At 38.6% G+C, this 23,526-nt stretch overlaps 1 protein-coding gene across 1 annotated transcript in view; it reads right to left on the reverse strand.

The window, feature by feature from the left end:
* Nucleotides 1-23,526, reverse strand: part of ABCC3 (ATP binding cassette subfamily C member 3) — an 86,421-nt gene that overhangs the window by 22,672 nt on the left and 40,223 nt on the right. The window contains exons 10-18 of the mRNA XM_081937202.1: nt 19,529-19,690; nt 18,152-18,248; nt 16,183-16,382; nt 14,556-14,702; nt 13,053-13,140; nt 10,599-10,665; nt 5,143-5,269; nt 4,869-5,045; nt 1,528-1,695 (exon numbers count right to left, since the gene is read on the reverse strand). Coding sequence (XP_081793328.1) covers nt 1,528-1,695; nt 4,869-5,045; nt 5,143-5,269; nt 10,599-10,665; nt 13,053-13,140; nt 14,556-14,702; nt 16,183-16,382; nt 18,152-18,248; nt 19,529-19,690 — 1,233 coding nt within the window. The remainder of the gene's footprint in view (nt 1-1,527; nt 1,696-4,868; nt 5,046-5,142; nt 5,270-10,598; nt 10,666-13,052; nt 13,141-14,555; nt 14,703-16,182; nt 16,383-18,151; nt 18,249-19,528; nt 19,691-23,526) is intronic.

Genomic DNA, 23,526 nt, shown 5'->3' on the forward strand with positions numbered 1-23,526 from the left:
AAGCTATCCCAAATAAAATATCCGCCAGGAGGTAAGAGTAGAACTATAAGTGGGCCAGGCTGGCTAATCGGAACTCCTGTACACAGCAGATGATGTCTAGGCACAAGGAAGATAACATTGAAAGGGGGGGGGGGAAATCATATTTCAAGACAGGTGTAGGGAATTTGCAGCCCTCCAGATGGTGCTCAATGACAACCTGCAGCAATCCCAGCTAACATGATGGTTGGTGAGGAATGATAGGAGTGGTGATTCAGCAATATCTGGAAGGGTGTGGGTTTCTGCTTCCTGCCCAAAGATGATTAAACATAGTAGAAAAATCTACCAGAAAAATATCAAAGGTCAACCAAGAGTAACTGAGGACCAGAGGTGGTAAATACCACCTCTGACTGCCCCTGCCCCCATCTATTCTCTGCCTCCCGAGTCCCAGCTGATTGGGAGGGAATGGGGATTTTACAGTATCCTTTCCCTGCCACTCCTATCAAGCCATGCCCACAGAACCAGTAGTAAAAAAAATTGAATCCCACCACTGCCGAGGGCTAGTGTAATGTAAAGATTAGAGCCTTTGGCCAGGAGGTAGGAAATCCAGGGTCAAATCAAGCTTCAACCATAGAGGTTCATTGGGTGACTTTGAGCCAGCCACTATCTTCTAGTCCAGGTTCAAACATCTAAGAGGATTATCTTCGCACAATATTGGAAAGATGAAGAACATCACATGATGAAGAGATAATTACGAAGATAATAGACTGTGCAGACATGGATAGACTTACATTGAAAACCAAACAGAAAGAAGACACAAAATATTATCAAACTTATATGGAACTTATTTTACCAGTGCTTGGAAAAAAGGAATGGAGACAGTGGTGTATTAACCATTAAACAGACTAAGCATGTGCTTAGGGCACCAGGCCCAAAGGGGGCACTACAAAGTTGAGAAAGAAAAAAAACCCAATGAAGATTTGTACAGTATATACAAAGGAGGGGGGCACCAAGTTTTGTCAGTGCTTAGGGCCCCAGTGAGCCTTAATCTGCCAACGAGTGGAGAGTAAGGATGGAGTCTGTATTGTTAAGTAAATTAAATGCCCAGACAGCACAATGTTTATTAAGCACTAAGAAATGTGATTAACAGAAAATTAATAAATTTAATTTTTAAAAAAGGGTTCTTGTTCTGAGTGTAAAATATGAGGAGGGACTATGCCGCCTTGAACTTCAAGGAAAAAAGTATGATGGACATCAAACGATTGAATGATTCAAGAAAAACAGGACTGGATTTCTAGGATGGAATGGATGAGCAGTAATGGACTACAAATTCCATTGTATTGCATAGCTTATAGCTGTACCAAGAACAGCCATCCCTGGACTGGCATCATTGTGGTCCATTGGACTAGGTAGGTAACACACTGAGAAAGTCTGACTTATTAGACTTTTTTTTAAAAAAAAATCATAAATTTTAGGACTAGCAACAAGAATCTCTCTTTCAAAAGGGATATGTGCCAATAAATGCACAGTTTTACATCTCTTTGGGCTCACCTTTCCTTTAAGTGTTCCTTCCGGTCCAATAACATTGTCAAAGATGTGTTTTGCCACATGAGAATCTACTGCTGAAAGAGGATCATCTAACAAATAAACATCAGTGTTGCTGAACACAGCACGGGCAAGGCTCACTCGTTGCCGCTGGCCACCTGAAAGATTGATGCCCTGTGGGGTGAAAAGAGGAGAAAAGAGGGGAGGTGGGATATATCACGCCTTTCAAATGCAACAGTGAATGGTGCCAGTTCTACCAAAACCCACCATATCTGCAGGGAGAGCTCAAACATGGGGAAACCTAAGGTGCAATTCAGATACCTGTGACCCGGAAAGGCAATAATATTTGGTGCCCTATTGGTTGCATGCTCCCAGATATGGTATCCAATTGATTCAGAGGATTCAAAGGAAGGGAAGGTCTGGAAGGGTCCTAGTTCGCCCTTCTGCTCATTGTAGGAATCCACTATTATAGCATCTCTGTGTTCTGACCGAAGTTTCTCGAGAGCATGAAGCAAACTTCATGCAAACAAACTGGTCCCGACAAAAACCCTTTTTATTAATTTACTGTGAATTCTGCTCATTCACATCCAGCAAAGTCTTTGAAGGGAGGATTTACAGTCACAGACCTTATCTGGCTTGGAGAGCTGACAGGCCGATATCTGCAAAACTTGGCAAGGAGTCTCAGAGAGTCACGAACCAATTCAGCAAACTAATTGTCTCCTGCAAACTCCACTCCCCTTTTGCTCCTCTTTTATTTCCTCTGGGAGGGGCCATTCATCGTCCACCTGTGGCCTTGCTCCCAAGCTGATCCCTGTTCTTTAGCTGTTCCCTTCATCTGGCAACTCTGTGCCTGCGCACACTGGGAACAGGCTCCGGCTGTACGTCTGCCTCACTGATGTCTGACACTGAAGGCAGCTGATAACTGGCATATGGCTCTGGCCCCCTCTCTGCCTCCGACACAGAGCCCTCATCAGAGCCTTCCCCAGACTCCAGGACTGGCCCACGATCCTCCCCAACCTCCTCACTGTCTGAATCTTCTGCCAGCTCTGCTGGCAGGCCACAACACTCTGTGAGATGCCTATCCAGCTTCTGCTTATATCCTGCCGGAAAAAGAAGCCCAGTATTTCTTGAGGGAATCTCTTCCATTATTGCATCAATTCATTACACCTGGATTGATATGCAGCTTTAGCACACAATATTTCTACTAGTTGGCTAATGGAAGTTATAGAGGACACTGGTTACAAAAAAAAAAAAAAAAACCCAACGCAGTATGGTCTTGGGGCTGGCAGGACAATGGGGAAATGACCAAGATAAATGACTCCTTCTTTCCAAGGGGGCGATACCGCCGGAAGTGCAGAAAAGGGCAACCAGTGTGCTCAGGAGCCGGCTGAGGAAAGGCTGACTTGCAGGAAAACGGATCACACCATAAAGCAGCTGGAAAGTTATGAAGCTAAAATTTCTCTCTCCCCTTCTTTTTCTCCCTAAATTAATCCACTGAGGTTGCATGATGGAAGTTCTCTGATATAAGATCTCTGGTACTGCCTATATTAACTTGAATGAGTTTCAAAGAAATCAACTTGAATTGACTTTCAAGGATTAGACAAATCTGTGGAAGGGAAAGCTATAACACACTTCATTGCTCAACTGAAATGTTATAATTGGAAATTTTATATATTTCCCAACAATCTGCGATAAATAAATAAACTAAATGAGGGTCCCTGTACTGCCTCAGACCAACATTTAATTAATGTGTCCAGGACAGACTTGCTTAATACATGCTTTACTTGTGGCTTCTCCAAGGCATCGGAAAAATAGTGTGGAAAATGGATCCTGGCGTAGGTAAATCCTTGCTCTAATCCAGCCTCAGGGGCTCTTTTTCTCTGAGAAAAATTAAAGAGCTTAAAAATGCTGAGGAATTGGGACCACTGTTCCATTTTCAGGACCTTTCTTAACTTTTAGACTGTTAATAAGAAAATACTATCAGTCTTCCTCTGAATCAATCAATCAACCATTCATACTTGCCCGCACTGCTTTGGTAATTTGAATTTAAATAAAAGGTAATTGTTTGGAAAATCCCACAATCTTTTTCAAAATGATGAGTGGAAAGCTTTAAATCCACTACATTATTCAAATGTCACTGCTTCCCATTTACTCTTCTCTTTCATTCTCTTCTCTTTTCCTCAACTCTGACTTTATATACACACCTCATTTCTACCCCAATTAGTCCTCTGCTCAGCATACCTTCATAGCCTGGCATGCTCCACCACGTTGCTTCCCCCCCCCCCAGTGCTTTCTTCCCTAGCTATATAAATTTGCAGAATAAATAAATATGAAAACTCAAGCTCATTACAGCCCTTCCTCATTTAGCGGATTGCCTTATTAAGTGACCATTTGGAAATAAAATGGTAACAAACAGTAGTAAACAGTAGTAAAAAAAATCATTTTTCAATCAATTCATGTACTTACGACCAAATTTCTGCACCTGATAATAATGCACACTGCAGTAAGGCTGGTGTTGCTGCATAAGGGAATTTTATCTAAATTAGATGGCATCATATCTCTCTCTCTCTCTCTCTCTCACACACACACACACACACACACACAGAGACACACAGAGACACACACAAGGACACAGTTTGCTTAGTAACCATTTTGTTGGAGTGAATTGCAGTTGCTAAGTAAGGAGAAAATATTTAGCTTTCTTTCATTCTCACTATACATAAGGAGTTGATTGTCCTTATTCTATCTAATCTTATTTATCCTTGACTCCTGTGAAATGGGTAACTGTTGCATTTTATGGGATGAAATTACTTACATTTGACTTAGATTTGACAACTGACCTGTACTTCTTTCTGGATCACGTTACGGGCTTCCGAATCTCATTATGCAAAAGATTTGGTGACAGAAAGTAGAATTCAACAATGTAGATTCAGGTTCTGGGAACATTGTCTCCACCTTTGCTTTGTTTTTTGTCTCACTCATTTGTATTTTGAGAAGAGAGTACTGATGGCCATGCTCACCCCCAAGTTATTTATTTCATGAATAGAATGAATAATGAGATGGACATTTTTGGGAGTGTCCCTGGCATGGTCAAACTGTATTCACCAGTGATGGGTTTCCAATTTCTTTAGTACTGGTTCACTCATGCATGTGTGCAACGCTTCTGCGCATGCACAGAAGCATCCGGGTGGGTGGGTGGAGCCTCCTGCTGCCGCTACTACTGGTTCCCCCCATTCAGGCCAAACTGAAAGCATCCCACTTCTGGTATTCACCCCCAAAGCCTTGCTGTGATGATAGTAGAGAGGACTCAGAGAGGCAACTATTGCATGTCTTGCTAAAGGTCTTACCTTCTCACCTATTTCTGTTTGATCCCCTCCAGGAAGCATCTCAAGATCTTGTTTCAAGGCACATGCCTCTAACACAGTCTGATATTTCAGCTCGTTAAGAGGGTGGCCAAACAAAATATTATCTTTCAAAGTAGCATTCTGGATCCAAGGTAGCTGGGGTACATAAGCAATCGAACCCTAAAAGCAGTAACATAAGACAGATCTGATTAGAAGCTACACAGATATTTCAAATATTCAGATTGCCAAAATATTTTTCACACTGCTGAAAACCAACCTTCACTGCCATATCTCCACTGAGTTTCTCCATTTCACCAAGAAGAGCTGACACCAAGGAAGACTTCCCGCAGCCAACCTGGCCCACTACGGCTACCAAAGAACCAGTGGGGACTAGCCAATTTATACTGGAGGAGAGGACAAAGACAAAACCAGGATATTTGCTCAGAAGTGGAACTGATTTAAAGTGTAAGCATAATAGAGCAAAATGAACAAAGAACTCAACAAACAACAGAGAAGGATTCTTAAAGGCTAACTGATATTTTGTGACATACGCTTGAGTGGACAACGGCTTAATTTGTCAGAGCTTGAAAGTGAAAATAGACTGTTATTGCTGAAACAGACCAAGACATGTTTTCTGGAATCCGTCATAAGAAAAACACCTAGCATGCCTGCCTATTTTTACTTTACGTGCAAAATTCTAACAGGAGCCTTTATTTAATCAACTTTGACCTCATTCATATTTCAGTAATCTGAGAAAGAATGAAGAACATGAGCTGCAGAATTCATGACTACAGAAGAGGAGGGCATTAAAAGATATTTTGATGTCATCATGAACTCAAGCGCCACTTTAAGAAATTAAGGAACAGAAAGTACAAATACAACCAGCTGCTTTCTCTCTCCCCGCACTGATTCTTAAGGTCAGTGCTAAACAGAATGGGGTTGATTTTTTTTCATGCAAGCTAACTGTTCACAGCCACAGTATATGGAAGTTTGTGACCTAAATCGTAAAGGAAGCAGATGATAAGAGTATGAATTAAGAAATGAAATGAAAAAGACAAAAAACAGATATGTGTACATCTGTGAAATTTAAAAAGGAGAAGGAAGAAATAGGTCTGGATGAAGGTGATTTGACTTGAATAAAAGAAAGTAATTGGCCCTTTGGAGATATTCAAACAAATTAGAATGGTAACAGTTACTTCCTTAAAAATATATGATTTGAACATATGATTTAAGAATCTCTTTTTATACATACTCAATCTAAAAGAACAACTGATTCCAGATGATTCTAGATCAGTGGTCCGTAACCTTTGTGGCTTGGTGTCCAGCTGTTGGGGGGGCAGAGGGGAACCAAGGCACAGGAGTGGTGGGCTGGTGCGCACACAGCTCAACTTGCGCGAACATGAGCTGCATGCAAGCCGACCCACCGTTCACATGGCCTGGTTGCAAATAGGCCAAGGCCCAGTAGTCAGTCACAGCCCAGGGGTTGGGGACCTTTGTTCTAGATGGCTGATACTTTAAAAAAGCAAAGAACAATACAATAAAGATCATGCATGTCCAGAAAAACAAATGCAGCACACCAAAGAAAAACTGACAAGGGGACAACCACTATTCTTTTTCCAGGCTTACGAGAACAGTCAGGTTTTCAGTGATGTTTGGAATTTCATTAGAGTGGGAATCATATAGAACTCTGGGGACAAATGGTTCCAGATAGCAGATATTATGACAGAGAAGGTAGACTTCCTAGAGTCTGATAGAATTATTTGATTGAAAGGACATGTAATGTATCCAGACTGCTTAATTTTACTAAACTGGCAGAAAGTACTGGACATGGTGGCCTATCAATAGCATTAGCACTTAGACTTATATACAGCTTCATAGTGCTTTTACATCCCTCTCTAAGAAGTTTACAGAGTCAACTTATTGCCCCCAACAATCTGGGTCCTCATTTTACCCACCTCGGAAGGATGGAAGGCTGACTCAACCCTGAGCCTGGTGAGATTTGAAGTGCCAAATTGCAGGCAGCTGGCAGTCAGCAGAAGTAGTCTGCAGTACTGCACTCTAACCACTGTGCCACCGTGGCTCAAATAACTAGGCCCTGTGTCCTGAAGGGCTTTATGATCTTTCACTTTGAATTGTACCTGGAAGCTACTGGCAATCAATATAACAAGAGGCTGTGACTTTGGGAGAGACCATTTTTTGATGCAGTCAAGAGTGAATCTTGAGGGGGGAAATGGATAATGAAGAAAGAAGAATAAAATAAATAAGAGTAAAAGAAGAATGACTGCAGGAAGAAAAGTACAAATTCTGCATGAAAAGGTATTAAAAGCCAGATTAATCACCTCAAAAAATGAATAAGTGAATATAAGTTATATAGGTTGTGGGCGCTGCTTACAACAGAGTGAAAAGAAGATCTCTGAAGTTACAGAGTGCCTTCAAAATAAGTGAATTTACATTGATGGGACACTCCCCTCCCACAAAAGAAAGCTTGATAGAATGAAGAAGTGAAAGAGACTGAGAATGAGGGTGGAAAAGCAACTCATTGAATGATTTTTGAAAAAAAAAACATGATGAAAGCACTGTAAAAGAGCTATAAAAAGAAAAGGATCTAATTACAAAGAACAGTACCAAGGAGAGGATGAAATGGTTAAAATTAAAAGAGGAAGAGAAAATGCAGAGTAACTTTTAAGGAAATAAAAAGCTATTTTGGAAGGGTTAAAAAGGGTTAAAAAATAACCCTCTAGAAGAGGAGTAAAATTTAAGGATTAATATAGATTCAAAAAGTTCCTCAAAATATTCCTTGAAGTAATTTGTGCCAACATGGATGAGTAGGAAGGGCCTGTGATTGGCAGGTCTAATAAGAATTTTCAGTCTTTTTTTCACATCTTGCATTTTGGGCAGCTGGGAAATAGCATTTATATTGACATGAAAAATCTGGACAATAAAAAGGGAAGCTACTGTACCATCCAAGAGAAAAGAGTATTACGTAGTATCACAACCTTTCCCTTAGTGACTTGTGATGGATCAATACAATACAATACAATAGTAGAGTTGGAAGGGACCTTGGAGGTCTTCTAGTCCAACCCCCTGCCTAGGCAGGAAACCCTATACTGTTTCAGACAAATGGCTATCCAACATCTTCTTAAAGACTTCCAGTGTTGGGGCATTCACAACTTCTGGAGGCAAGCTGTTCCACTGATTAATTGTTCTAACTGTCAGGAAATTTCTCCTCAGTTCTAAGTTGCTTCTCTCCTTGATTAGTTTCCACCCATTGCTTCTTGTTCTACCCTCAGGTGCCTTGGAGAATAGTTTGACTCCCTCTTCTTTGTGGCAACCTCTGAGATATTGGAACAATGCTATCATGTCTCCCCTAGTCCTTCTTTCTCTTAAGCTAAACATACCCAGTTCCTGCAACCGTTCTTCATATGTTTTAGTCTCCAGTCCCCTAATCATCTTTGTTGTTCTTCTCTGCACTCTTTCTAGAGTCTCCACATCTTTTTTACATCGTGGCGACATCACTTCCACTTGAATCAGGTGGCAGAGTTTCAACAGTTGAATCTTTTATATCTCACCTGTGTCGGTTTTAGATTCTTCAGAGGCAAACATGGTACATTTTTTGTAAGTGATCACCAGAACCCCATCGCTACATGTCTCCTATAAGCTGTATAGCAGTGGTTCTCAACCTGTGGGTCAGGACCCCTTTGGGGGTCGAACAACCCTTTCACAGGGGTCACCTAAGACCATCGGAAAACACATATTTTCGATGGTCTTAGGAACAGAGACACCAATTTTATGGTTGGGGGTCACCACAACATGAGGAACTGTATTAAAGGGTCGCGGCATTGGGAAGGTTGAGAACCACTGCTGTATAGGAAGGAGAACTGAGGGAGGGGCTGATGTTGCAGTGCTGAGATCGCGGTGATACAATGCGTCTCCATGGGGCTCTGTGGAATCGTGCTGAATTCAATCTGCCAGGAGGACCCGAGGGACCCAAGTCACCCTGGAGGGGTGATGAAGACAGAGAGGACACTCCATTGATCACAAGGAAGGGGAACAAAAATAAGTAGATTTGTTTGTCATGAGCTGGTCAGGGGAAGTCCCAACTCTTCTGCTGCTCATGGTGACTTCTGTTCTTTTCTGAGAATGGAAGATACAATTGCTCCCCTACTGTGTCCAGCATCATTTGGAAAACCCTGTGAGCTAGTCCAATGTTATTTGTTTTTTTAAATCTTTTAAGACTTAATTTTTCTTCACCCCCTAACAAATCATCAGTGCATATGCCCTGTATATTGAAATATTGTTAAGAAATTACATTTTGATTAAGAATATTATAGTAGATATAGTGGGATAACAGTTATAATCATTATATACCGGAATACAAGTGTGTGTTTTTTAAAGACTATACTGAGGCACTGGCCTACTTAATTGCAAAAGCAGGCTATTTAAGGAGGCACAGGCAATAAATCAGAGTTGCTCTGGGCTACAGAACACCAGAGATGGAGAGATATTTGATGTAATTTTATACTGCTGGACAAGACAATTATCAAGGACATTTGAAATCCCGAGAGAAGGAAAAGGATATTTGAAAGCCCAAAATCAGATTCTTAGGACTTGGATCAATCAGAAAGGAAAGATACAAAGAAAGAACTTAGACCTAGAACATAAAAGAACCCTAAAGACCTGAGACAGGAGAGAAGACCTCATTAGACTTGGGCTTACATTTTCCACTCCCTGTTTGCTGGTGTTCTTCATCTCAGTTGCATAGGAAAACATCTCACGGAGCAATGATCAGCCCGGTTTTGCATCTTGCTAACCATTTGTCCTCATGCCTTTGCTTTCAGAGTTTTGTTTTGTTAGAAGAAAAGCTTAGCAGAGCTGGATTTGTTTAGTTTATTTGCCGCTGCTTTATTGCAATATATTGTATGCATGTAGCTTTTGTCAGAAGTAAAATCTCTTTAGTAAACTGTGCATATTTGTTTATGCCTACAGAGTCAGAATTAATACATGAAACAGACCTCTGAGCATATAAGGGCCTTGTAAAACATGTACATGTCTAAATCTTCTGACTGCCCAATGAAGATAAGTCAGTTTGATCCTAGATATGAATTGAGCAAGAAAGCCTTAAGAACTGATAGCAATTTGCTACTTAAGGAGTGCCATCCATCAAGGCATGGGACTGAACCAAAGAAGTTGCAGATTGGCTCCTAATATCACTGTTGTCCACAGTGAGCATTTAGAATTGTTCTACACAACTGATGAATATACAAAACCACTGTGTCATTTATGAGAGGGATATAAAACTGCAGAATCCATTCTGTCCCGAGATAATTTATTGAAATGGTAGAGCCAACATTGTAAAGTCTGCATTCTCTTAATAAGCAATGGGAGAAGGCGTAGCAGCAGCCTACAACCTATTTCCATTTTGCAAAATCCCAACTGCAGCTCACTGAGAATTATGTCACATGCTGTGTAAGGAACGTAACAAGCTGTTTAGTGATATTTAAGAGCATCTTGCTCTTCAGTAACCATTCAAGAAGTAGTTGAGATTGAAAAATAGTAAAAACGTTGCAAAGTTGGAAACGACTAATTTTCACTTACATAAGCCATCAATTCCAAGCAAAAATATAAATTGGGGGGGCTTTCAAATAACATTTAAAAACTGCAATAGCTGCTCACTCCCAGAGAGACAAGATGCCAGAAAATGTCAACAAATACAATTGAAAAAAGTTTCCTTACTCCTTCAGAGCTGGGTCAAGATCCTTTGCCCAGCTGAATGTTCCATGCCTTATGGTAACTGCATATCCTATAAACACAACAAAACATGAAGGAAAAAAATGAAGCTGCAATTCTATCCATCCGCTTTCCCCAATATGGAGCCTTCCAGATAGGTTGAAATGTAACTTCACCCAAAGCCTGCAAGTCCAGCAACATTTGGAGAGCAGAGTGCTATGCATGCATCCGGGTCGAAGGCAGTATGATTTATTTCAGAATAGACATGCACAGAATTATACTGGAAAGAGTATAGATCAGTGTTGGTGAACCTTTTCGGCACAGCATGTGGGGAGCACTGGAAACCGGAAAACCAGCTGGCCGGCATGCATGCTTACGCTGGAACCCGGAAGAGCAATGGGCGACGGCTGGCGTGCCCTGAGAGATGGCTCTGCATGCCACTTCCGGCGCATGTGCCATCGGTTCGCCATCACAGATATATATGTTTAATGCCAAAGAAGTAGTAGACTGACTGGATGAATTTGCTAAAGAGATTTGAAGAACTACCATGAAAGGTTTACTCTTATTTCCCCCAACTCTTTAAGCAATGTCTTGTTAAGTGCGTAATCATAAGTCATGATGCTGGGGTCAGATCAACAGAAAGCAGATTTTGGAAAGTTGAGGGTCATTCTCTAAAATGTTATAGAATGTCAGAAGCTTCTGTAGCCTCTTCCAAGTTGCTCTCTGAAACCACACTGTTTATGAGATAAGGAGAAATGCTTTTAACATAAGCAACCTTAGCTTAAATATTTATCCACTAGCAAGGACTAAAGCGCAGGTTTGTTTATCAGCCAATTATAGCTGCTCCCTAAAGAGACTATGCTCAATACTTGCCCCCTACCCCACACCTTTACTTTTCCTACAAATGGAAAAGCCTCTCAAAAATAAGGGCTAAGGGAAGAGTCATCAGGATGGCAAGGCATCAGTGGAAACTCTTGACAAGCTTTCAAGTTGAACAGAGGGAAAGATGCAGGCTTTGTCTGTGGAGCTGCACGCAATACAGTAAGCCTTTATTCACTTCTGCTTCTTTTATTCAGATACATACATGCCACGGAAGCTAGATATCTCAAAAGGGAAGCAACCTAGAATCTGCCTGCACATCTAATTGGGCCTGGAGGCTTTTCCGCAGTGGTACAAGCAATCCATTGAGCCACTTGAAATCTTCTTTCTCATTTTGGCTCCTTTTTCAATCCTTCAAATTAAAAACACCCTGGGCAGAAAAGAACCTGGGACAGCCACCACTTGTCTTTCAGTCTGTGTTTGGATGTCACAGCAAAACCAGGGTTTATCCAATGCCCTTGGACTTCCTCAGCCCTCAGTTGACTCCCACTTTCTACCCTCTCTCCCATAATACTTGGTTTTAATAAATGCCATCTCATCCAAGACTGGGAAAAAATGATTAATCTGAACTACAGTTTGTTTGAAATAAATCAGCTTTAAACCATGATTGCATTCACACAAACCAAAATCTCATCTACTTCTACCAGCAGAACTGAAGGAGGAAGGAATGAATAATGAGCCCAGAAGACATCCTTCCTGTCACACAAAATTATGGCTTGTAATATCAAATTGCAATAGAGATGAATCAATTAAGATTTCAGACACATGAAAAAACACTGTTGTTAAGCTCCATATTAACCCCACACATATAAACAATCCAACAATAGGATTAGTTAGTATAGAAATCCATATGACCTATGAGAAAAGATGGCAGAATAATTATTCTTAATTATTCTTATTCTGAATAATTATTAATTAAGAATAATTATTCTTATTCTGAATAATTATTAATTAAGAATAATTATTCTTATTCTATTAGAAATAACTCGGGTGATATAATCAATTTTGCAGTTTACAGAAGGAATGTGTAAAATTTAAAGATATCATTTGGCAAGCAAAATGAACCAGATTCTCTCTCTTATACATTACCATATCTCAAAGCGAGAAGCATCTATGCACGATGCCTAAACTGTTAATTTATCTAATTATATTTTTTAACTGCCCAAGGAACACTGTTCTCTTTTTAAAGCTGAAAATGTCAACCGATTTCACTAAAAATATGTTTGTGCAGACTGCAGATTCAATCAAGAATATGATAGATGAACTAACTTGTATTCTCACTAGGTGCTGCAACCTTTGCATGCACTTATGAAGCGTATCTGAGAAACTCTGCACCTTTTATCCGAAAAGCATTTATGAAAGCCTCCTCAACTGGGCACTCTTTGGATAGGGTGAGAATTCCCATGCCAGAATCGCTTGCAAATTATGGGAATTGCAATCCTAATGCACCTGTCAATTCGTGTTAAGGGTTCTCTGCGTAACATTTAGAAGTTACAAACTAGCTCTTGCTCCCCCCCTCCCCATGTAAACAAACCCCATTTCACCTTCCATGCTTTTATATCAACCAAAGTAGAGTGTTACCTGGAGTAATTGACTTGGTTTCCACACAGTTTGGATCAAGCTCATCATGTGACAAGAAGTGTTGAATCCTTTGCAGTGAAACATTTGTCTGGGGAATACATGGGAAAACTGACTGGTTTAATATGAGATGGGATATTCTGAGAATCCTCCCAAGGGGAAACAGCAGCTCATGGTCACGGTGGTTCTTAGTCTATGTCTCAAACTGTTAGGTTGTTGAAGATATTAGACTAGGCCTGGGGAGACCCAAGTTCAAGGCCAACATCAGCCATGGAAGCTCATGGGATAAGTTACTGGAGGACTCTGGACCAGCCACCATCAAAATTGAGGAGGGAATTGGAGAGAAAGGCAACCTATACATTTGGAGGTGTGTATATATATAAATTGTAGAGATGGGCAGATTTTAAATTTAACATGTGAAATTTGCTGGTGCAAATGTCTGTCATAATTTATCTCAATTCAGCAGAATATATCTGGTTATGATCCAGACTAGATCCAAGATAAAGGAGACACACTACAGTGGCAGATTCATTTGGCAGGAGTTCAATGTATGTTTTATAACAATTTGCTGATTTTATAACAATTTGCAAATTTGTCCATCAGAGTTTGGGTCCCTCCTATAGTCCTTTTCTCTTTCAGCTACAAGTGCAACAACACAAGTGAACATAATTGAGATTAGAAAGGGAAATAAAGCACCAACAAAGAAAGCAGAGGAATGAATTAAACTTATCTTACTACTAGGCTGTTGGTGTAAAATTGGATACTTTATCCCTATTTTATATTCATCAATTAACATTTGCTTTCAACTTCCCATTAAATATTAGCTGGCTAAAAGACAATCAAATATCGAATACATAAATTTCAATATCAGCAAAATAATCCCACTCTTATTTCCCAACAAATAAAGAACATTAAGAATAATAACCATCCACACCAGTTTCCCCAAAGATTTTGAAGTTTCCCACAACAATACCGCAATACCAACCTACCAAAAAACGAAGTGAGATATTCTAGGGAGGAAATTTAAAACATTGGGGCCATGAATGTAAAGACCTTGTTATAGGTGGTTGCCTGTCATATACTAGTGAGAGTCAGTCACGCTTCAGAATCTCTGAGAAGTTCTTAATGTAACAAGTTAGCTACTGAAAAGTGATGGCATTTCCAACTTAAAAGTAGCACTCTGAGTTACTTCCAGAAAAGAACCCAGTGGTTGCATTATTAGTAAAACTGAGTTAATATTCTCCAAGTAACCCAGTCCAGTGATCAATCAGTCAGCATATTGCCTGAGCTTTTTTAAAATGATGCCTACAAGAAACTGTGTAGAAAGTAAGAACTGTAACAAGAGTTAAATTTGGGTGTGCTCAAGACATATATTGCTACAGCCATATTGTGATAGTGGCGTTCTACATAAGCCAGCCATTGGTCTTAATTATAGGGGACGAGAGAGTCAGTCTTACAGTCCTCTTTGCATTCAGTGCAATTTTTTTAAAAAAAGCCCATTCTTACCTGTACAATATTACTAATGACCTGAGGAAGCATGTTGAGTGGGAACCTTAAGAGATTAAATAGGGAGAGTGACACAAAGGCTTTCTCGGCATCAAGAACATTCTTCTCATCCACACTGACATAGACAGCAAAGGTGGTCAAGGCAACCTGGAAACCAGAAAGCACAGACTGGTTAAACAACAAATCAACAACCCTTGGCTTTGAATTTTTACTTTTTAGACTGGAAATGTAAGAATGAAAATTAACCCCCTGTCTTAGGTTGCTCTGTTATAAAGGAAGAAAGATGGGGCCACTTCAAAGAAACTTGGAGAACTTCTCCAAAAGCTGAAGAAAGTAAGGTGAGGCATGATTGTTATGATTTATCTAGGAAGGTTTTCCCTGTTACAGTTTCCTCACTAGATAAGTAAAACTTAAAACAGGCAATTGGGATGATCAGCTTGCACAAAATAGAGGTTTGGCATTGAATTATATTAGTGTAACTTTTTAATTCCATCAAATGGATGCAACAACAGACACCCTAGTTTACAGTTTCTACTTAAATCTCTTAAGCAAGCTGATGCCTTCTTAAAGGCTGGGCACAATCCCTGAAGATTCTTTCTCATTCGACACCTACATTTTCATGATGCTGCTGGTGGCTAAATTTGGTGGGAAGCTGGTTAGAGTAAAGACAAAAAAAGTTAAGAACTGAAAATTGGTTTTTGCTAGTTTAAATATAAAACTGATGTATAAACTTAAATTAACATTGAATTTCAGAAATGTTTTAGCATTTAGTTAACTTTTCAAGTAGTTTTCTTAAAACAATCATGCACTTCTTTCTGACCAGGATCTTCAAGAGAAGAAAATTGGGCATACATATTCTGTATGGATTTGGGGAAGCATTTGGCTAGCCATTGCAAGAGGTAGACTGACTATGGCTACTGCTAATTCATTTATTTCACTTCCAAATCTACATTTCTTCAGGGTTTTCAAACAATTATATCTGGGGTCTATTAGCAATGCTGTTCTATTTTGATTATCTGATAAATAGTTGTCAGAATTTGGCAGAAGAAAAAGTCTAGCGAGATAATGGTCTCTCTCTGTTTATCCCTCATGATTATATTTCAGTTATGACAAAAATTATCTACAATGGTAGATTGCTCTGCTAAGAGACCTACTTAAGTCCAGCCATCTTCTGTTTCTGTCGAAGCGCAATTTCTTTTAGGTAGCTCAGAATTTCCTTCTCTTAGTCCCTTCAAAGATGGAACCAATCTTCAAATACCCCCTGCCTTCCATGAAGAGTATCTAAGTATGGATGAGTCAACTTGACACAGCTAACTCACCATGGGACAACTTGCCACGAGGACAATTCAACAAATACAAAAGTTAAATTAATTTCAGTGGAACTGTGTCCAATAATAATAAAGTAAAGAAAATCAATCCAGAAATATAAGAGTTAAAATAATTTTGATGAAAACATGGTTTTCACCAATAATAAAAGTAACTTAATGAAATAATTAATACAATGCAAGTTATTCTGCAGCAATTTGTCCATGGTGAGTGGTCCAAGATCTATCTAAGCAACCCTTTCTAAAACTGACCTTTAATGTATTTGGGAAAGCACAAGAATAGTTGTTCATACAAGACCTACCAGAAATGGCGCGCTGATCCACGCAAAGGTTGATATAGAATTTAAATAGGCAGATTTCTTCAAAACCCGAAGTTCATTCTTCCGAATCTCTAGTACTTTTTCTGCAAAGGATGGCTCCCAAGCATAGAGCTTGAGTACTTTTATGCCACTTAGAATTTCATTCATCAGCTTAATGCGGGCATCTTTGTACTTCATCTGTTCTACCTAAGCGAATATAAAGAATATCATTACTCAGTGCCTTTTAAACCTCTTTCTCCTGTGCTTCTTACAGAGAGATTTCTATAAAATCAGATGGAAAAGAATCTTGAAGAGGAAACTGGTACTTTAAAAATATCACCACATGCTTTGTTCAAGCATGGCATTTTTGCCTAGTGTTGGAAGCAGCTGTATTGGTTACCAGAAAAATAAACTTTAAAAAAAAATTTTTTTTTCATTTTTCAATAAACACAAACAGACAAAACACAAGAAACACCACAAAAATATCTTCAATTACAAATTATAAAGAGTGTGTCAATTGGTTACAAAGAGCTTTCGTGCATCCCTTCCACAGTCATCACCTACAATTCATATCAAGTTATATGTTTTAAATCAAATATATTTATATATATTACTATTATCATATCTCAATCTTCATATGACTATGATTGTTTTTATGTCCCTTTATATAAAATATTCCAAAATTTAAAGGAAACCACATGATGGCATTCCGTTATCTACTCTCAATATCATCCAGCAACATTACATCTTTATGACACTTTCTAAATAAAAAATTAATTATGTTTAATAACAAAGTTTCTAGACCTCCTTTCTTAATCACTGTTTACAATTTATATCCAATTTCCCTTTTATCATGCCAATACAAATTTTACATTATCATTATCAATCATTTATTTAACAATATCCGTCATCATTTCATTTTTATTTTTTGGTCTTAGTTTAACTAAATTTGACTTACTTTTTTAATATTATAAGCTTTTATACATAACAGAGTTTCTAAACTTCAATTTTATAATTTCAATCAATGATTTAAATGAAGTTTATCACTACAGTTTCATGTATCTACCAGATAGTAGTGCAAATCACAAATTAAATATTATAGACTATAAAAATTAATATTTGAGATATGATCAAATTGTACCCTCCCTGGCATAGATAACTCTTTAACACACGATAACTGCCAAAGGTATGAATTCTCTTTACAGTTTTACACACAAATATGAACTTACTAATCATGGTCAAATTACTTTGTAAAAAAAACTTAAGATTTAAAATTTAAATTTATTTTTAAAATTGAAATTCAATTTAATTGAAAAATTAGCTTTTAAATATTTTTTTATTTATAAGATCACTTCTCCATTTTTGACCTGAAACATTGCGTACAATGTATGCACCCAATTAGTTATCACTGTGCATCCAATTGGGTCGACAGAATAGGTGGACTGGATGGTATAATTGTTTACCTCTGACCACTTTAACAGTTCTAGTTTACAAAATGGCCTTAGTGGAGATGCTTGCTTGATTCCTTCTCCTGTTCAGATGTATGCTAAGCATTTTAATCCAATAAACCTTGAAAAGACAATGGATCTTTTACATAGAAATATTGTGTTGATTTTATTGCTTTAAGACTGCATTTCATGTGATCTTGAAAAATTATGCAAATCACCAGGAAATCCTAGGACTATAGTCTAGACTGGGAAATTGAAAAAATATCCTGAAGAAAGATATGGCAAACCAACTGTATATACAGTGCAGAAAATAAACAAGTTCTTAGTTACGTTCAGCTTAATTTGTTAGACTAGTGAAGAGCCACCAACAGACTAAGGTCAAGGAAAAGCCTAGATCTAAAACCATGAAAGGAGATGCATAGACAAGCTCTCCATGATGAAGGCATGTTGCTCTTCTGATCAGTATGAAAACAATTGTCATTCGGGGCAGAACTTCATTAGGAATGATCTCTATGGACAGATACCTACCTGGAAAGCTCTAGTTTTCATAGCAATCACAGCATTCAGTGGGATGAGTAGAACCATCACAGCCACTCCCGCAAACACAGAAGACCCTAAAGTCTTAAAAGAATATAAAATACACCTGTTATTATTCTGGTCACTTGAATTGAAAACATGGTGGAAGTCATCATTTGCTACTCTTCAGAAAAACTTGTAGGCTTTAAATCATCAGGAGCTCTTCAACAACAAGGGCTGTTGTTGGTCACAAACACTCTTGTCTTCTCACAAGCGATTTTCATTTTTTCTCTACAGTGTAGAATACATAGGAATATGAAAACTTGGTGTTTTTGTTTTGCTTTTTCAAAACAGGGCCTTGGCTGCTTTTCATTGGCACTCTAGACAGAAACATGTTGCTGTTTTCACTTTTAAAAATATAACGACAAACAAATATACCCTTTGGTGGCAAGCAAGGTACTGTACAGAGATGACAGCACAACATGTGCCGCCCAAAGCTGTTTTTCTGTTTGAGATAACTTTCACAGTAGTGAATGAACCAGAGATTATAATGGTGCCAAGAATGTGCCAAAAAATTGTGTATTTTTAGCTGTTGTGTAGAACTTGTATTTTTTTATCCCGATTCTTTCCAGTCACCATTAGTAGCTTATCAATGGAATACTTTTATTTGCATGGGACTTTTATAATGGTATTACAAAACAGATAAGATGTCAACACTAGCTAAGTATAAATATTTTAATGAACAGGAAGAATGAGGTAAGAATTCTCCCTATCTCCCATTCCTAAAACCATTTCTCTTTTACCAGCATTACGACAGTACCTTCCATATTCCAATTGCAGCTCTTGAAATCTAACTCTATTGCTACTAATCTCCATAGGGCAGTGATGGCTAACCTTTTCCGGATCAAGTGTCCAAAGTGTGTGTGCGCGTGTGAATGCACATGCGTGCTCAAATCCCCAAAATGCAATGCATGTGCAACCCCTGTGCATGTGCCCCCTGGAGCATGAGCCCTGTACATGCACATTTGCCCACCCATGCATTCGCCCCACCCCCAATGTATTCATGCACGCCCCTCCCTGGGCCAGATGACTATCTGGCTGGCGGGAAGCATGTGCGCATGCGCAGTGGAACTGAACTAGGGCGACGGCTCGTGTGCCCACAGAGAGATCGCTACATTCCACCTGTTCGCCATCACGGCCATAGGGTATTGTATCCTCAGTTAACCACTTTATTATTAAGAAAGTTGCAAAAACACGTGATTTTCATTATACCGGAAGCAACCAGTTGTTGTGTGACGACTTCCTCTACTAGAGTTTCTCTAACACAAGGTCAGGTTTAACACGTTAGTTTTGCATAGCAACAAATCAAAGAGAAAGTTCTATACCTGCCAGAGAAAGTATAAAGCAAGGAAAATTTGAAGTGGTGCAGACCACAGCATGTTGAGGAAGGTAGTCAGGTCCATGAATCTCTGGGCATCCACTGACATCAGGTTGACAATTTCTCCAACCGTGGAAGAGCGCTTTGCTGAGTTGGTGATGACTAAAGACTAAGAAGACAGGGAGAAGAATTCCATTATGCATTCTCTTCTTCTTCCAAAAGGCTCATGACGGTGCAAATATTCCTCTTCTCCACTGTTTAATCCTGATAAATAATGATTCATCCAGGCTTATCCAGTGAACTTCATGGCCATGTAGGGATTTGAATCTGGCTTTCTCTCTACGTTGACCCTCCAACAGACTGCAGCAGACTGAACCTCATGTCAATTATTATAGCATATAGCATAGCCTTTCATATAATTTGCCTGTCAAGGGATCGGGACAGTGATTCAGTATGTCTTCAGCTATATTCTGCATATTCTGAAACCACCAGCAAAATCTTACACTAAATTAATCCAAAGCAGCCCCCCAAAACTTGCACGTAGTCCTCAGAGCATTCCAAAATTCTTCAACATATTGTAATTTTTAATGTAACAAAGGGAAATATTCTTAAATAATCATTTTAAATAAATGTAAACCAAACCAATTTATCTTTTTTGTTCCCAATTCTTTCTTCTTTTTTGCCATATTCCAGTTACTGGTTTTGGAATGTAGTTGGGTGACTTAGCTTTTGAATTAAAAGGATCAGAAAGAAAACAGAAAAATTTTCTTTTAGGAGCAATTGGCCAACATGATAAATGATCAATAAGGTATTGATAATCTCTGTTTTATCTATAAAAAAGGTAAAGTTTTCCCCTATCCAGTTGTGTCTAACTGCAGGGAGATTCTACTCATCTTTGTTTCATAGTCAAGGAGCCAGCATCGTCCGAAGACACTTCTGTGGTTATATTGCCAAGCATGATTATATGCTAAGGCACACAGAATGCTGCTCCCTTCCCACCAAAGTGGTACCGATTTATCTACTCACATTTGCATGCTTTTGAAATGCTATTCTGCCTTTCAGAAAGAGTGTAATTTCAAAAAAGTATTCTATAATACAAATGATTCAGGAAAACATTTTAACTATATGTTTTTACTCTCACTCATGAAATGTGTTTTCTGCAACATGGCTTAAGGGGATATTGGTAGATTCCCCCCCGCCCCCTGACTTGCATATGTATTTTTCATCTTTTAGTTACCTACATCTGGGGAAACAATTCCCTCCATCTCCCCAGCTATAATAATAAAAGAACAGGGTCAGCCCTATAGGGTTGTTGCATGAACGTCTGAGATACAATATAGAAATATGACAATGTAAGTCTTTAGGACAGAGAGATGTTGTTCAGTCTGCCTTTAGCTATTAAAGCTCACTTGGTTTGGTCACCCCTCACTCAGTCCAAATTATTTTCCATTATGAAATTAGGCAGTAAAATTGCAGCAGGCAGTAACATACATGTTGCCTTGAGGATCTGACAAAAAAGGATATAAATCTAATATGATAAAGTAATATTTGAAACACATCATTTTGTTTTTGGCAGGGGATGTAATGACTTTCATAATAAGGCAGTCATTTGGTCTAGTGGGTTAAGGTGCCAGGTTAGAAACTGGGAGACTGTGAGTTCTAAAGTGATGAAAGCCAGCTAGGTAACATTGGGCCATTTACTCTCTTTCAGCCCAATCACCTTTTATTGTTATTGGGAAAATAGGAGAAGCAAGGAATATTAGATGTGTTTGCTGTCTTGAATTATGTATAAAAATGATAAAGGTGAATATAAAATAGGTAAAAATAAAGCAATAATAAAATATTTATCACTCTACTTATTGATCCCCATAATATGATATTCCAAACACATCCAATGTCCACTGATCTGTGGCTTATAAACTACCTAGCAAATGTTGTTTGCAGTAAAGTTTCTCTCCCACATCAGTTATTTATTTGAATGCATAAACATAAGCCCATTAACTCTAGTCAGCATCATGCCTTAAGATATATCTGGCAGTTATTCTCTAGAATAATCATGAAAAAAAAAGCCCAGCTTCTTTCCTGGGTTAGTCATTCATTTGTATATTCAAACATAAGCCCACTTATCTAAATACAATCTTAGTTATGCAAATAGCTTGGAGAACATGCAAAACATCTGAATAATTGAATGGGGGGGACATTCAAAACATCTGAATAATTGAATGGGAAGCATGCAAAACATCTGAATAATAAAATGGTTCTACTCAAAGGAGAGTCATTCATGAAGCTTTCAGAAGCAGCTGTGAAGGCTACTAAGAACTTTATGCATATATGAACATAGCTTAGAATATGTGTTGATGCTAAATCTCATTACAAACATGCATCGCTCACTTATTCATGAGGGGCTGACTAATCATTCAAGAGTGATTTTCAGTTGCCAAAAATTTATTTCTCTAGATACACAATTTGAAATAGATAGATAGATAGACAGACAGACAGATGTGTATTGTGTGCGTGAACGGTAATAAGAATGGATAAAAGTGTGCTCAGTCTGGATGAAAGTGTGGGTTTTCCTGAAGAAATAAGAGAATTTTAGAATTAAAAGAGCACAATCTGAGATTCGGATAGCATGGTTTTCTATATTATGATAAAGTTAAACTCAATGTAATTTTAAGAATCATTGGATTGGAAGTGCCATATTGATAATATGGAACAGATATAACCCGCATGGTTCCTGGAAATGCCTTTATGGATTTCAGCACAAGAAGTATTTTATAGGAAAGAAACAGCAGGTAAAGAAAAGTAATTAGCTTATTAAGAATTGTTAGAGCAGGAATATTGAGAAAATAAGATGAAATCAAGAGAGCAAATTGGTTGCAGAGGGATTCAGTTTTAAATGGTTTTTGGATGCACAGTTAAGGGAAAGAATTAAGGCCATTTGGAACTGAGTGACACAAGACAGAATTTGAAGTTGAACTATGTAGAAAGAATGAACACCTAAACTGTTATTGAAATTTGAAATGGAAGAAGAACAAGTGAAAGTGTGCTGTATGATAAAATGGGCTAACAATTTTGGACACCATGTATTGATGAACAGTGGGAAAATATAGGAGTAAAAGATTGAAATTTACATTATGTTATAATCTGAAAGAGATTTTTTATAATGATGTTCTGCTGGTATATGACTGCAGAAAAAATATTTAGAATGTATAAAAATTGTTCAAATTTATCCTGGAAATATGGACAAGGCCAAGGGTTGTTTTATCATGCCTAGTGGACTTGTAAAAAAAAAAGCCAGAAATTTCTGAGTTCAGAAGCAAAGAATTTTAAAGATCAACATTCAACTAAAACCAGATTTTTTTTCTTGCTGAGATTAATGGACAGTCAATTAGAAAAGATCCATTTTTATATATGGCTAGCCGATAGCCCAGCATTGTCCGGGTATTTATTTATAGGGGGATAATGTGGGTCCTCATTTTACCGACCTCAGAAGGATGGAAGGCTGAATCAACCTTGAGCCTAATGAGATTCAAACTGCTAAACTGCAGGCAGCCATCAGGCAGCAGAAGTAGCCTGCAGTACTGCACTCTAACCACTGCACCACCACGGCTCATAATCAGACCAGTGTTTTTCAATCCTGGCAACTTAAAAGATGTGTGGACTTCCAATTTCCAGAATTCCTCAGCCAGCAAAACTGCCTTCAAGCTGCCAAGGATGAGAAACACTGAACTAGACCATGGAGCAGAGCAGAGCAGAATTAGAAATGGCAGAGGCCTCATGTTTTTGCCCAAAATCCATTCTCCAAAGTCTTCCTCCTCTGCTTGGCTCCCTCTGTTTTAGCCTTAACCAATTCAGATTGTTCTTCCTTTGCCACAAAGCCAAATGTAGCCTTTCCATTCTACCCACTTAGCAAAATCTCTGGATTATATGCTGTTTATGTTCGACGTGCAATTAAGTTCACAAGGTGCCATAGGACTGGGTGTTCGTTAGTAGCATTCACTGGGC

The sequence above is a fragment of the Natrix helvetica genome (genome assembly GCF_964273705.1).
Source record: "Natrix helvetica genome assembly, chromosome: 1".
Classification (NCBI taxonomy): domain Eukaryota; kingdom Metazoa; phylum Chordata; class Lepidosauria; order Squamata; family Natricidae; genus Natrix; species Natrix helvetica.